This window comes from Chlamydotis macqueenii, chromosome 3, assembly GCF_036417535.1.
Source record: "Chlamydotis macqueenii isolate bChlMac1 chromosome 3, bChlMac1.mat, whole genome shotgun sequence".
In the NCBI taxonomy this organism is placed as follows: Eukaryota; Metazoa; Chordata; class Aves; order Otidiformes; family Otididae; genus Chlamydotis; species Chlamydotis macqueenii.
In genome coordinates, this window is record NC_141558.1 from 94,109,964 (window position 1) to 94,126,091 (window position 16,128).

A 16,128-nucleotide genomic window follows, 5' to 3' on the forward strand; every position below is an offset into this window, starting at 1 on the left:
ACAGAGATTCTCTCAAAAGACAAAATGAGATGCAGGTAAAAGTCATTATGCAGATCTAAGAACACATTTCTTAACCATAATTAGGGTAATACAAGCAAATGTAGCAGTATATGACTCAACATTCTCTGGTGTTCTCCAAGATTTCATAAAAAGATATAATTGTGTCTACTCTTTAAATCAGAAAAGTAGGTAAATAAAGTGAAATGTTCTTTCCACTTTTGAAAACAAAAATGCATACACATGTAGATCTTATTGGAAAACGTCCTCACACACCCCAAAAGATTTCAGAGATCATGGTTGTATTTTTCTGTTCTTTATTAGGAGAGAAGTTGAAGTTAATTTTTTAAAAGTATAAATAGGATACACAGACTTATATTTGCCAGAATATCTACTAACACAAGATCTGGAGCTTTACATGAGAATGCAGAGACATTGATTCAAACCCTCCGCTTGACTAGTTTAAAGCAAAGACTGTCTCCTACATAGAATCATAGGATAAATCATATAATCACAGAATGGTTTGGGTTGGAAGGGACCTTTATAGTTCATCCAGTTCAACTCCCATATCGTGGGCAGGGAAATCTTTCACTAGATCAGGTCACTAAAAGCCCCATCCAGTCTGACCTTGGACACTTCCAAGGATGGAGCATCCATAGTTTCTCTGGGAATCCTGTTCCAGTGTCTCACCATCCCTTACAGTAAAACATTTATTCCCTTTCTCTAACCTAAAACTACTCTATTTTAATTTAAAATCAGTACCCCTTGTTCTTTCACTGTAGGCCATAGTAAAAAGTCTCTCTCTATGTTTCCTGTAACTTAACTTTTAGTATTGAAAAGTCACACTAAGGTCTTTCCTGAAGCCTTCTCCTGTCCAGACTAAACCACCCCAGAGTCAGTGCCTTAAGCAATTGGTTTTTTTTCTGAGGCTGGCCAACTTTTTCTTACTCCTGTTAGAGCTTTCTGAATCTGTGCTTTCCCTCTCTTCTCCTGTTTCTCCAAGAAAATTTCATTGAAACTAAGTTGTTCCTATTTTTTTTTTCTACAGAAAACACTGGCATCCACTCACTAGCTCTATTATTTGCTACACTGCCTACGTAGAACTAAAATCATTCAGATTTCCTTCTTTACTTAAAAAATACAAATCTGTATACATATTTAGGCTGAACAAGGTACTGAACATCCATAAAGGATTCTGAGCTTTTGGAAGTATGTAGCCCCAGCTAGCTCTGAAACACAGATTCCTTTGGTAGTGTCTGTGAAAAGCATAGGTACAATTGAAGACCTCATAAGCAGGCAATGAATAATAACGGATTGACAGTAAGTTCAAATAGCCTCAACTATAGGTGATAAAGCACAGAAGATGAAAGCATGGAAGATGGAAGGAGCTTATTTTGACTTCCTGAATCCTCAAAGTTAGTGGACTAAGAGATAGCAGTAGTCTTTTGGCCTGCAGACTGAATAAATATGTTGTGCAGATTCACAAGATACAACAACTACTATGGTATCATGTTGATGATACCTTTATGAAGATACTTTTTAGATATTGTTTCATTTTCAAGGGATAGGAAGCCAGAGTTAGTATTTTGCTTATTTAAAATGTGACCTTGCTCCAACAGAAACAGCAAATAATAGAACTGATATAAACATAAAAAAGCCCTTAGTAAATTCTTTGTTTTTACAAATACTATATTTCTTCTCCACTCCATCAAAGGTTAAAATCTAGTGGAAGAAGTCCTAATGACTGAGTGAGTCGCAGTGGCATTTGTAGTATATTAGAGATTTTTTCCTAGAGATATATCTTGAGTGGAAGTTTCCAATACCTCTCAATAAGTGAAAGCCAAACAATTTTCTCCTTCATTCAAAGTATCTCCCCTCCTGCATGCTCACAAGTACCAAACGAGCTCAGAGAGAGTTAATTATTTGCTCAGCAGTTTTCTGAAGCTCTTCCGCTGTGACAAATTCCCTTAACTTTTCCCCATTGGGACTGACTAGGAAGGGACAGACGAGATGACAGCAGCTTTGTTTCTGAAGGAAAGCAATTTACAGAAGAAACTTCATAGAGAACAAAAGAGAGGATTGTTTTTTTTTTTCCTGAGTGTTACAGGGCATGCAATAGTGAATAGAAAAGAATACTGCATGATATTTTCAGCCACAGAACAAAAATATCATAAACACTACTGGCAGTATTGCTTAATGGTAATGATTACATTTTGGCAATGCATTGTTCAGGTCTATCCATCTGGGAGTAATATTTCAAGTTGTGCTCTAGGGACTTGGTCTTTTTACAAACATATGACTTTACTTCTTGGGCATAATAGAAATTTTTCTTTGGGGATACTGATTACATGGGAAGTAGAGAAATTTTTTCTAGAAATTAGCGAGAATATGATGAATTAATTCCCACAGAAAGAAAAAGAACAAGCACAGCCTTGCCTCAATACTTTTTGTCCTTCCTTAACAGTGCGAATGCTTCAGGAAACCCCTTCCACAACAGAACACAATACTGGATGTTTTTCTTTGCATATATGATAAGTGATCAAGTCATATCTAAACGATATTATAATATTGCTATGGGAAGGAAAACATTAAAAGTGATGGAGAACAGCATCTAATGAGCAATCAATATGTCTACTATAAAACAAGACATGCTTTGTGCTTGTAAACCTTATTGCTTACTAGATAAGGGTGTGTATTATGATCCAAATTTAGAAAAGTGTCTAAACAATTCCTGATTAAGTTTTAGTGTACGTTCTACCATTTTCCTGTTTCAGCTCTTGTAACAGGAAATAATTTATTAAAAAATAAATACATCATACTTTTAGGATGATCAATCCCAACCAGAGATCAGGAAGGACCCCAAGCATAATATTTTTACTAAAGGTTTTTTTTTTTTTTTTCTAGTGACTTCTGAAGAATATTACATCAGAATTTACTTTTCAACTATTAAAATGGAATAATGAAAACATATTGGCATCAGACAGCTGTACTGTCATGTGATTTTTGTGCTTCAGCAACCTTATATCTTGTGTTACCTGCCAGCTTGCTCTAATGCAGTCTGCTCTAAGATGTCATGTTTTGGATAGATCACATGCTCATCGTGTTGATTTTGTAGAATTTCTTCCTTGCAATACTGATCTATGACAACTAGTTAAACTCCTTTAAATCCATATTGAAGCTAGGACAATATCCACTCCTGCCCACTTTTCATATACCCCTGTGGAGGGCTAAGCATAGCAACAGATACCTTGATACAGGCATTCACACCTTTGGATAACAGAGCCGTGCTTGCCTTCAGCCACCTGTGCTCTCAAATCCTTGCCCACTGAGATCCAATCTGAGCTGGCAGTCTCCCACAGTTTATCGATGCTTCCTATCCAGTTGTTACCAGAAGCTGCAGATAAAAGTCACCTATACTATTCTGGGATTAACATTATTATGTAAATGTTCCGCTTCCTTGGTCTATTACATTTGTGAAACACATATATAAGCCCATTTAGTCACTGTCAGCGACATGCATGTGTTTTTCTAAGAGATGTGTTTGCACACATAATAGGACTGACTGTGCTTGGTTTTTTTCCAATGAAAAATAGATAAGGTGAACTATCCTGATGACCCTGCTTCTCATACATTTGCACAAAGGTGAGAAAGGAAGGAATGCACAGCTTTTCCCAGTGCAATACTGTTGCTGCTGCTACTCAGCTCCCTGTAAATGGGGCAGAAAAATCCTGGGTTTGTGTCCCTCTTACTGGCACAAAGCTCAGAAATCGTGTGGTTCTCCTCTCTGACCCAATCCTCACAACTGAGTTTTCAGCCGTTACTAACATCTAGTAAGTTTAATATTCTGGGTCAGGAAACTGTCAGAAATTGGTTATTTTATTCTAAAAAAATAATCTAAAACTTCATTTTGAAAGTTTAACCTCCTTTAGATACTTCCAAAACTCATAACCTAATTACTCCTTCACACAATTTTCACTGAGATGGTACTAGTACATCTGTCTTATAAAATCAAGACATTAACCAATTTCTACTCTCCTTTATTTTCTTATACATATTTTTATATCTAATTAATGAAACGTAAATACCTGGTTATTATGTGGCATGTGCTTTCCATCCACGACAGCAATCACATAAAGGTTGAAAACATAAAAATCTACTAATAGCCACTGAAAAGAGCTGGAAAGGAAGCAGTACTAAAGCAAAACATTGAAGTCTCACTTATTCTACCTGCTTTTATGTGTGAAAATCTTTGAGATTCTTCTGAAAATTGATGTAACTAGATACCTCACAGAAACAATTCATAGATGCAACAAGTCACTACTTAGGTTATTTATATCACACCATATGAAAAATTCAGAGTCAATGAAGAAAATTTAAAATAAAAAAATTGATGCAAAAACATTTGATATAGCTGATCACGTTTAACTTAAAAAGTCAGTTTGTGATGATAGCAAACGTACAGACTGTCAATAAAATTAAAATATATGCTATTACATTTCATCATAGATTTAAAGAAACAAGATATTTTCATTCATATTAATTGTATACAATACTATTATCTTTAAAAAAAATACTGCTTTTATATATAAAAGTCTGAATACAAAGTCCAGTTTTTTAATCAGTAAGTTAATAGGAGACCAAGAGCAGTCACCTATTTTTCTGTATTGCCATTATCATATGCTTATTTAAGCCTCAGAGAAGTAGAACAATGGAATTCCACTGGTTTTAAAGTCATGAGGACAAATGTAATAAAATACACAAATGCATACATCAGAAACACATAGATAAAGAAAGGAATCCTTTTGTCTTAATCTGCAGGGAACTTTCTAAATCTGATCCCAAAATGTAGGGATATGTAAGAAATAGATATCCCTACATTTCAGGATCTTTACACCAGAATCTGAGCTGGAAAATCACAGCTGTATTATGATTTATACTGCAAGTATCCTAGATGAAAAAGGACTAAAGAAAGAAGAAACTGGCAGAGAACATTTTCTGTTTTTCTCAAATACTTAAAATAATGTAGACTCCTCACTATCTCATGGAGATACAGTCAGTTTGTATACAATTCTTTAAAGCAATGATTTAGAGGGACTCATAGCCAGAGAAAGTAGCTTCTAGATCTAATCGCTAAGGGGGAAAAACCTAGGCAGAGGCTTAAATTCTGGCACGCTCACCTCATCCTTTCATCAGCAGATTAAATTCTGTGTAGCTTAGCATACAGGGGTCCTCCACAGGACTTTAAAATGATGAAGTCCTATCTCCTCTAAGTGTTGTTAAATATAACATCTTTTCTCTTTCTTCCAGCTCCATCCTATATTTCAAGTCCTAGCAACTTGAAATAATTTTTCTAAAGATACTTCTGTTTTCCAGGTAGCTCTCTGCCTTCACAGGCAGCTTAAACAGAAATCAAGACCCAGAAGAATACAGGCACTTCTTCCCAGTTCAGGATTTGCTCTTTTCATTTCTTTAAATTGCCAAAAGCTAATCAGACTCACTGAAACCACTGAAATAAAACTTAAAACTGTCTTTAAAAAGAGGAAGAAACCTCCCACTAATTATTGACACTCTCTAATAAATCCCTATATGTACTGAGAAACAGTCTGAGCAAATTATTGACAGTGGTACTACAGAGCTTGAGCTTATTTTTTTAGAGTTAAAGCTGTTGATACATATTGCAAGTAATAATGATTGTGCATGTGTGCACTAGGGATCTAATTGAAGCGACTTGTGCAAAGCTTTTGACACTGTCCCGCACGACATCCTTCTCTCTAAACTGGAGAGACATGGGTTTGACGGACGGACCACTCGATGGATAAGGAGTTGGCTGGATGGCCGCACTCAGAGAGTGGTGGTCAACGGCTCAATGTCCATGTGGAGACTGGTCACGAGTGGTGTCCCTCAGAGGTCAGTGCTGGGCCCGGCCCTGTTCAACATCTTTGTCGGCGACATGGACAGTGGGATAGAGTGCACCCTCAGCAAGTTCGCCGACGACACCAAGCTGTGTGGTGCCGTCGACACGCTGGAAGGGAGGGATGCCATCCAGAGGGACCTTGACAGGCTGGAGAGGTGGGCCCGTGCCAACCTCAAAGTTCAACCAGGCCAAGTGCAAGGTCCTGCACCTGGGTCATGGCAATCTCAGGCACAAATACAGGCTGGGCGGGGAATGGATTGAGAGCAGTCCTGAGGAGAAGGACTTGGGAGTGCTGGTGGATGAGAAGCTTAACATGAGCAGGCAATGCGCCCTTGCGGCCCAGAAGGCCAACCACATCCTGGGCTGCATCAAGAGAATTGTGGCCAGCAGGTCGAGGGAGGTGATTCTCCCCCTCTACTCTGCCCTGGTGAGGCCCCACCTGGAGTACTGTGTCCAGTTCTGGAGCCCCTAACACAAGAAGGACATGGACCAGTTGGAGAAGGTCCAGAGGAGGGCCACGAAGATGATAAAAAGGGCTGGAGCACCTCTCCTATGAGGACAGGCTGGGAGAGTTGGGGCTGTTCAGCCTGCAGAAGAGGAGGCTCCGGGGAGACCTGATAGTGGTCTTCCAGTACCTCAAGGGGGCCTACAAGAAAGATGGGGAAAGGCTGTTTAGTAGGGTCTGTTGTGATAGGACGAGAGGTAATGGTTTTAAAATAGAGGGGGGTAGATTTAGATTAGAAATTAGGAAAAAATTTTTTACGATGCGAGTTATAGAACACTGGAACAGGTTGCCCAGAAAGGTGGTGGAGGCCCCATCTCTGGAAGCGTTCAAGGCCAGGCTGGATGAGGCTCTGAGCAACCTGACCTAGTCAAGGATGTCCCTGCTCTTTGCAGGGGGGTTGGACTAGATGACCTTTGAAGGTCCCTTCCAACCCTAACCATTCTATGATTCTATGATTTAATGACATGTAATGCATTATACAACCCTATATATATTTGGGAGCTACTTGGTGCAGTGTGTCCCAAAGGCCTCTTCAGCAATTACAGATAAGCAAAAATTGCTACCAAGGCCCCTGTTAATGCAAAACATTGGACAGAGGAAAAGAAAAAAGAAAAAAAGATTAAAAAAAAAAAAAGGATGTATGGATTGGTAGCCCTTAGGTTTCTGAGTTTTCCTAATTAAAAAGAAGAGCAATAAGAGAAGAGATTTTTCAGTATTTTAAATCTTTATTAATTCTGACTGGGTTTTAGGCATATAATCCAAATAGTCCCAAAAAGACAGATGCATAAAGAGAATGGATAATAATAATCAGTCAACCTTGGTTGCTACTGAGAGGAAAAAGAGTCACTAGGAATGGATACAGCGTGAAGAAACCAGAAATGCAGCTCATCAAAGAGGCATTGGCTTGGGCAAACAAAAGAGCAGAAACTTAACAGTCCACATGCTCTCCCCAAGACACTCTAATACCTTATTTTCCACAGAGACAAAAAAACAATATACTATATTGCAGCCAATCTTCAACTTGATATTCCCCATATGAAAAAAAAAGACTGACAGGAAACACCTATTGTTTCTTTTCTCAGGGACCTTTAAGAATGCTTAGTTCTTATTAACCAAGCAACATCCGCTAATGTTTCAGAAGGCAATACATACTTTAAAAAAAAATATTCAGAGTAACACAGTCTGAAGATCTGGCTCAGTACTTTTGAAGACAGACGTTATATCCATTTAGTACAAATGTCACTGACAAATTGCATGTCAAAATGTTGCTTCTCAAGTTTTCTTTTACAAGTCAGTCAAGCTGGTAAATGTCAGCTGATGAGCAGCCCAGTACATGTTTTGCAGCCTTCTTGAGCCTCCAGTTGTTCAAAACCCTTTGCAGAGTCACACCAGGGCTGCAATAGCCTTAGATCAAGTGGTACAGGAGTGGTGCCTAGAGCTCACCTGAAAACCAGAAATCAGGCTGAAAAGTCCTCTCTCGCAAGCTGTGTTGCCTGCAGCTCTGTCACCTGGTGATTACATAGGAAATGTTTAACGATTACACATGAGAATTTGAGACCTTGGTCATCACACTCTGCAAATGTCACAGAGCATTGGAAAAATCTATGAGGTAAATACTAAAAAGTGAGCACAAAGAGAAACTGAAACAAATCTTGAAAATGCTTGGGCAATCGCCAGTTACAAACAGGAGCAGAGGGCATGTGGGTTAGTGAGTCTGAGTCTTTGACACCATGCCACAGAAAGCTCTGCTCTCAATTGTAAAACTTCTCTATTGATCTTTCCCAAGTGCTGCAATAACTTGTCTTGGGCATCCCTTGGGGCACAGTTTGACTGTTGTTGAAAATACTTTTCACTTCACTTTAAGACAAGCATCAAACCAACAACAAAAATGCTTTTAATTAATTAAATGGACCCTTAAATTAATTAATTAATTTTGAGAAAAGTTTGAAATTGACAAATCATAGGGAATTATTTATTTTACACCTAGGACACAATCATTCATATGCTCCATTCCTTAGTGTCAGTTTGTCAACACAGTCAACCTGATATTATAAATTAACAGAAGGGATGGAATATCTTCCACAGAAAAACATGGAGGCACACTATTAATTTCTTCTTTTCTATTAATCACTAGGATAAGTTTTACAAACTTGCCAACAAAGTAATTACAGGTTGCAGTGAATGTGATTCTAACACTTTTCTCATGCACACTGTATCAGTGCATGCTTTGGAGTCACTTACTCAAAATCCTCACTGAATATCAGGGATTTAAAAATACTTTGAACATTGAGGAATCCTTTTTTTTTTTTGTCACATGCAAACAACTGTATTAAGTTATATTTACATCAGCACAAGGCCAACATTGAGAGTAGCTATACGTTAGAGAATCAGCCCTTTGCACCTTACTTGGTAGAATCAGCTCTGCAATAGTATCCCAATAAAATGCAGGCATTTTTAAAAAGAGATGTACTGGCATGAAAGTATAAGCTTTGTAATTCACCCAGAACCAGGCATATCAGCAGTGACCATCTTGCTAGAGCTGTTTGTGAACCCCTCCAGCTTTCACGCACAAGTGATACACTGCGCCCAAGAACTGAATATAGAGTTCAGTTTTAGAATCACTTATTCTTCTGCTGTCTAAAATGAAAAAAAGGTTGAAAAATCACAAGGAAAAAAAGCACAAATCCAGCTTGTTTGGACCATTTCCTTTCCTCCTACATTCTCTTCTTCAAAGAAACACCGATTACTAACTGCAGCTGGACTGACACTTCCAGTATGATATCTTTCATTATTTGTATTTTGACAGCAGAGACAATACATTCCCCAGAAAACTCACAGGCTAAATGAGAAAACAAGAAAGGGATGGCTAACATCTATATAAAGGCAGTATGTTTTATGTTATGTATGCATATTAAAAACATTTGTATAGGTTTAAGTAACTTCCTGAAATATACAGATCCTGAGGTATACCTGATTTTAGTACTGCAATCTTTCATTTTCACTTGTTAATCACAGTGTTCAAAATAATAACTTTTAAAAGTGTATGATTTTGAGGAGATATTTCAAGACAATGCTATAGCCTCTTGAGAGACAATGTGAAAGGCACAAATGTGAGATAACATTCTCATTGTAGAAAAACAGACCAGGCAAGGTGTTATCATATGTACAGAAGGTTGAAAATATTTTGTAATGAAACTTTTGGAGTTAAAATATTTTCCTTTCAGCATTAACTGTCCATTTGAAAGCTGATTTTACTTATAAATTACATTGAAACAACAGTCAGTGCACTTGCAAATATGTTTTCCTATGACTACTATTCTGAATAAAACACGCAATTCTAGTGCCTTGCTGTCATTCAGGGCATGGGCAGGTGGCAGTTGTGTGTGTATGAAGACAGAGCGCATGACAAAGTGCACAACTAGCCAGACAGACACATTTGCAAATTCAGAACAAAGCCTCAATTTACAGTCTTGCAGTTCCTCGCTAAAGGAAACTGTATTTAAGCCTTAATGAAAGTTTTATAAAGTATACTGAAGTAGTAATTTATTCAGACTTTTGTGACTAAGTCTTCTTACTATTTTCATAAAACTTGTAGGTTCTGAGTCAATCAAAAATATGTCTAAGCTTTGATATTTTCTACTACCTTTTTCTCCCTCAAAGTTTACTCAGTCTAACATTACTGCCAGGTCAACAAAGTTTTTATTCAATCCAGCATTAGTTTTAATTACCATTACCTTTTGAAAGTGTTCTTAAAAAAAAAAGCAAACATTTTATAAATTAGGGGAAATTCATGCATGGTTTCTTTATTTTTTATATTTTAGTATTGTTAATATTTTGCTGTAAAGATTTATTTTCCTATGGAAAAATATATTTCATGACTTGAAATTAAGTTATATGAAACACAAAGCTTGTTTTAGACCTTAATTGTGGATTAATTTGAAGTTAGTGGCTGGTTTAAAGTTGACTCTAAAATAGGAATAAGTATTGCATATGAGACTGGCCTGCTTCTATTATACAACCTGTTTCAGCTTCTGCAAGCTTGTATACGCTTAGACTTTTTCTACAGAAACCCACACTGGAAAGCTGTCAGTATTAGAGGAGCTCAGCCTACTGATTTACTGCCTTCCATGCTGTTAAGAACGATAACCTGATTTAGTTCAGTCTGTATGGTCTCTTATCATGAGGTGAAAAAGGAAGGTGGAATAAATCACTCTTACAATTAGATATTTCACTGAGGTTTTCAATATTTTCCTAGTCATCCTCTCCTGGAAGTCATTACCTTCATATGACTGAAAGTGGAATATCCTATCAGGTTCCCATATGAAACTAAATAGGCATAAATTTATAGCAAGAAAAGAACAGTAGCCATATGTATACCAGCAAATCACATGCACACATATGCACAAACATGTAAACCTTAAATCTGTAGATACACAAAAAACATGGGCATGTATATACGTATCTAAGTACAGCATCTCCTCTCTGCCTCCAAGTTACATCTATAAAGCAGGGAAACTAAGGGATCCTGTTGCTTGTGCTGGAGCCCCTGCTCAACAGTTACCTCTGCGAGCATCCTGGAAGAAGCAAGCAGTATGGTTTGGATGTGCAGACTAAAATATTCCAGCAGAAGAAAGCCTTGCAGTCTGTGGTTTTGATAAAAAACTTCAGGTGGGTTGAGAGTCTCAGTTCCAGTATAAGTCTGATTAAGTTAAACATGTGTGACACAGCGATGGTAATATTCTGTCATACACTGATGCTTAGAGGGTTAGTCACCAGGAATAAAGCAATGAGAAATGAAAGAAGGCAGGCAAATAAAACTATAGTGATCTACTGAACAGAAGGGCTTGGAAGGCAAAATGGGAAAGAATGACTCCTGTTATAACGACAATACTTTTAATTATATATATTCCATGAAAAATAAACTATTATAGAGAGAGAGTAAAATACTTCCAATTAATGGAAGTAATGTAATGTTCAAACTTAAATGAAGTATTTTTCCCTTGAGGGTTTTACTGTACTATTTTATTCAGCTTAATATAATTTACATTATAAACAGAATGGTTTTGTAAGCCCCCAGAGAAATTTATTTTATTTATAATGTATTTCCTTTGAAGTGGTTACGGAAATCATGCTCTTCCTGAAGTCTGTATCTCACATACCACCTACTGCTGCAAAATACTCAGTGTCCTCACAAGTTAAATATGATCAGTCTGGTGAAGCATGCAACAAGAAAACTCAAGTTTTTTTTTTTAATGCCAGAGGAAATAGAAATTTGTAATTCCGAAAACTAATAGTCTTCCCTCTGAAAAAAAATATATTGAAAGATCTTTGTTGACAAAAGTTATGTCTTTTTCAGAGGGAATGGAACTCAGTCATAATCATTCCACTTGATTTTTTAATGCATGTAATGAAAAAAGAATTGTTTACACTATACCCTAGAGGGAGTTTCAGCTGAGAGTAATTATATTTTGTATACTTCAATTTAAATACATAAATATTTCCATCTTTCATTTAAATCACAAATCCTTAAAAAAAAATTAGTTCTAGTATAAAAAGAACACTTTCTTTCAGGACGCAAATTACAAATGACCAGTTTGTGTCACCTTTTTTCCTCCATATAATTAGAAAATTTTATTTATGAATAAATAAGCAAATATGAATGAATAAATTGAATCCCAGTCTATGTGCTTCCCTCACTATCAATAGCTACTGCATAGACTCAGTTAAATAACTACAAAGAGGAAATTGTCTTTAGAAAATTAATTTGGGCTATTAATCTTTTTAAAGCATAATAGCACCCTATCCTCATGGATGAGCCATTAACTCAACCCAGCAGCCATAGACGGTCTACAATGGTCTAAGCTGTGACGTTTCTCCTGAAACAATGTCAAGCCAAGTCACTTCAAAGGGACTAAGTAAGCACTGTATGATTGAACCGATTGTGCAACTGCTTACAGCATGAGCTCATCACACGTGCTTTGAATCAGTTATTCTTTTAGTCAAAGCTACTCTTCAGCTCTAACCTACTACCAATATGGCTAAATAAATAAATAGATACATAAATTAAAATACAAGTTCTCATTAGGTTTGGATTAAGTGCTCGAATCATTTTTCAAGGGATAATATATAGGGGCAAATATTTCTGTGTCACTACTCTATGTAAAACAAACATCAATGCTCTGGAGTTAAACTTCTGTTTGAGTTAGTAGATGTTATCAATATCACAAAGTTTCAGGTAGATATTTAGATGCAGAAAAATATTTTTAATCACATTTATGACTATATAAAACAAATATGAATGAGTTTTAACACTTCTAAAAAAATAATCAACATGAATATACTGCTGTACAAACCTTCTAAGAAAATATATTTTCTCTGGCTCTTCTTAGGTCAGATATTATCTAGTTCACACTTGAAAGTTATACCAATTGTCTTAGAATTTGTACTCCGTATTAGAAAGTCAACCTGTACCACAACCGTTGCAGACATCTATACTTTGCTAAAAGCTACTAAAGTAGAAGCATTACTTGTGTTAAATGACAAATTCATGTTATAGTGACCATTACCCTTGCATCTGAGGCAAGATTTTAAGATTCTGACAGCCCAAACAGCTGAGATAATGTACCTTTGCTAAGCAAAATGATGCTGCTCCTCTTGACTAATGTAATGTCTTCAGATAAACTGACAAATTGTGTTTAATGTGCTGCACACTCGTGGGTAAGAAAGTACATTATTTTCTTATTTCTTTATACATATAAACCCTTAAGAGGTAGTATGACAGTGTAGTGCAAATATAAAGCAATTAATTAGATTTATTTCCATTAATGGCTTTGTTGTTGTTAATTTAGTATCAGGAAAAAAAAAGATATTAATCTGTGGCTTTCTGAAACTCTTGTTAATATATAATAAGGTGGTAATATATACATAATAAATAATATATAATAAGGTAGTAGATGCCCCATCCTTGGAAACATTCAAGGTTAGGTTGAATGAGGCTCTGAGCAACCTGATCTGGTTGGAGACGTCCCTGCTCCTTGCAGGGGGGTTGCACTAGGTGACCTTTAAAGGTCCCTTCCAATCCAAACGATTTTATGATTCTATATTTCTTGTCAACAGATTATATGGTTCGATGCTTTAACCCTTTATTTTTCACTCACTGTTTCCCCACCATCACATAAGAGTTTAGGTGACAAATAATACATGTTTACACAGGGAAAGAAATGTGGACTGTAGCAAAATTTGCATAAGTTAGTTACAGGAATTCAGGTATTTTCTTTGTCACTTTCCCTTTAGGCTAAAACTGAATACAGTTCAATTCCAGTTCCTTTGGGGTAGTGCGAATTTTGGTAGAAATTTAAAAAAATTTCCTGTCAAGGAATAGTTGTGCCACTGATACCTACAAAAAAAAAAAAAAAAAAACAACAACAAAAAAAAAAACAACCAAAAAAAACCCCCACCATTCTCCTCAACCTCTATACCCTCTCCAGCATAATAAATGTCTTTTGGGATTGCTTTCCTGCCCATCATTTACAGTTGGGAAAGATTTTGGGTACTCACAACAGGGAACGTGAATCTCTTCTCCAACTTAGAGCTAGCAACACACTTATGAATTATGACAATTTAAATTTAACTAATAAACCAGAAAATTTATGGCTTTTCAGTATTTTATTCATAAAAAATCTGTCATCTGCAAAATCGAACCAAACGCAAGCCCACAACTTTTCACAAAATACCTGAAAAAAACCAGCTAAGTGAAGCTGGAATATAGTCAAAACAACATGAAAGGGCAAAACCAACTGTAACTGAGCATGGCCAGCTGTGTAACAGTGTGCAAGATATCATGTCCTAATTTCAGGATATGAAAGCAAGGGTAAGCATCATTTCAGGATTCATTTGAGACACCTCTCATTAGTACTGAAGTCATAAAGATTCAGCCAGTACGCTATGAAAATGTTTTCCTGAGATGACTTGGTTAGAAAGCTTTCTCCAGACAGAACTGAGTGACTGAAATCTCAAGACACTCCAGAAACAATCACAATAAGCTGTCAGTGCCGCAGTCCCTAAACAAGTATATGAGGAGGAGAGCTGTTTTCTGTGTAAGGAGAGCGTGCCAGCATGTGTAAATACAGGCCATCTAAACCACTGCTATATATCCATGTTTACAACTCATTTCCATAAAATCAGAAATACAAACCAAGGTGGAAATTTTACAGAAATGTGTAAGGAACGTAAAAGAAACACCAACTGTAATGTAGACAAAAATGCTGCAGCCTACCAATTCATGTAAATTATTTTAAATGCCACTACAACTGAGATCTAAAACAGCATAACATACAAGGGAGAAAGCAATCAAGTGATAATGAATGCTGGCAATTTAATCAGAACAATTTAATTCTTTGCCTAGGTTTACTCTCTCAGAGGGAAATAACTTGTTGAAACTAAACCCAGCCAGCATACCAAAACCAGAAGGGAAAACACACTTCCAAGAAATTGAATTCAACTTGTTGGATTCTCACCTCTGCTACAGCAAGAATAAATTATTCTGCGGGGAAATTCTGGAGGTGGAATATTGGCTAAATTTTTTATTACGTCTGAAACTCATAGAAAACTTGAGGGTTTGTGCAGAAGCTCAGATAATCAACAGGAATAACTTGAAGGTATCTTTCTCCTGATTACCAATACCATGATACTGCTCTACTCTTCTTAAGTATAAAGGTTCATCCATGTAAACTTGTTCAGCCTAGCTCTTACCCTGGTTAGACCTTATTCTGCTAGCTGTGCAGTTGTAATAACAGGAGGCTCAAGGTTTGCATTCAATTTCTGTGCTGGCTTTTGTGCCTAAGCTGAAATTTGCACCACTGCAGCTGCTATTAAAGTTAGTTCAGGCATGCCTACAGGAAAGATATGCATTCATAGTGTTCCCAGCACCCACAATAACTTAAAATTGATGTGGCAAGGAGACAAAATACAATGTGACATATGACTGTGTACAGTTGTGCATCTGTTGATGATAAAACACATCACAGAGGTAAAAGGCCTTAATACATGATTTTGTAGTCCATAAATTCCAAAAGACCCTGACTTCGCAAAGTGAGCACTGTTGCCAAAAATGAGCTGTTTCCTGATATGCTGAATATTTGGAAAAATATAATGTGAATATATACGTTTACTTGAATTTTACCTACATGGTCCAGGGAGGAACATCAAAGCAGCTAGTTGGATCAGGCACTGTGTAGTTCTGTGAACTCCTCTTTTGGAAACAAAACTGGTACTGTGTCAGCATGTAGGCTGTGAACAAAACAAGATAGAAGAAGAATTATTAAAAAAAGATTATGGACACATGGGGTAGACACAAACATATGAGCCAAATGGCCTCCTTTGGACTGAAAGAAGACAAAAGTAATAGCTTTCTATTGTTGATTTTAATTTTTTGTTTGTTCGGGGTTTTTACATCTTGGAGACCTAGCTGAAAATAGAACAACTCAAGCGTGCACGTATCACACAGATGCAGAGCGCTGGTAATAAGATGGTACTGACAAGCCTTTGAGCTGTTCACATCTACCCCCAATGGCTACATATGATCACAGTATTTTCAAATGATTTTTCAAACCTAGTGACCAAAGTGGAGTGAGGATAACAATTTCTCCAAGACAGCCCAAAGAAGCATGCAGCTGAGTCAGCAAGCGAGTTTGGCTGGCTCGTGCCTGAAAAT

General features: G+C 36.8%; 1 protein-coding gene across 4 annotated transcripts in view; it reads right to left on the bottom strand.

The window, feature by feature from the left end:
- The window catches only part of CHRM3 (cholinergic receptor muscarinic 3), a 286,713-nt gene that overhangs the window by 112,897 nt on the left and 157,688 nt on the right, over positions 1–16,128 (bottom strand). For 3 of the 4 annotated variants that reach the window (XM_086744430.1, XM_086744432.1, XM_086744431.1), the window contains one exon: positions 15,602–15,704. In XM_086744430.1, the coding sequence (XP_086600556.1) occupies positions 15,602–15,704 (103 nt within the window). Of the gene's footprint in view, positions 1–15,597; positions 15,705–16,128 lie in introns of all 4 variants that reach the window. The other variant, XM_086744433.1, reaches the window with a different exon arrangement.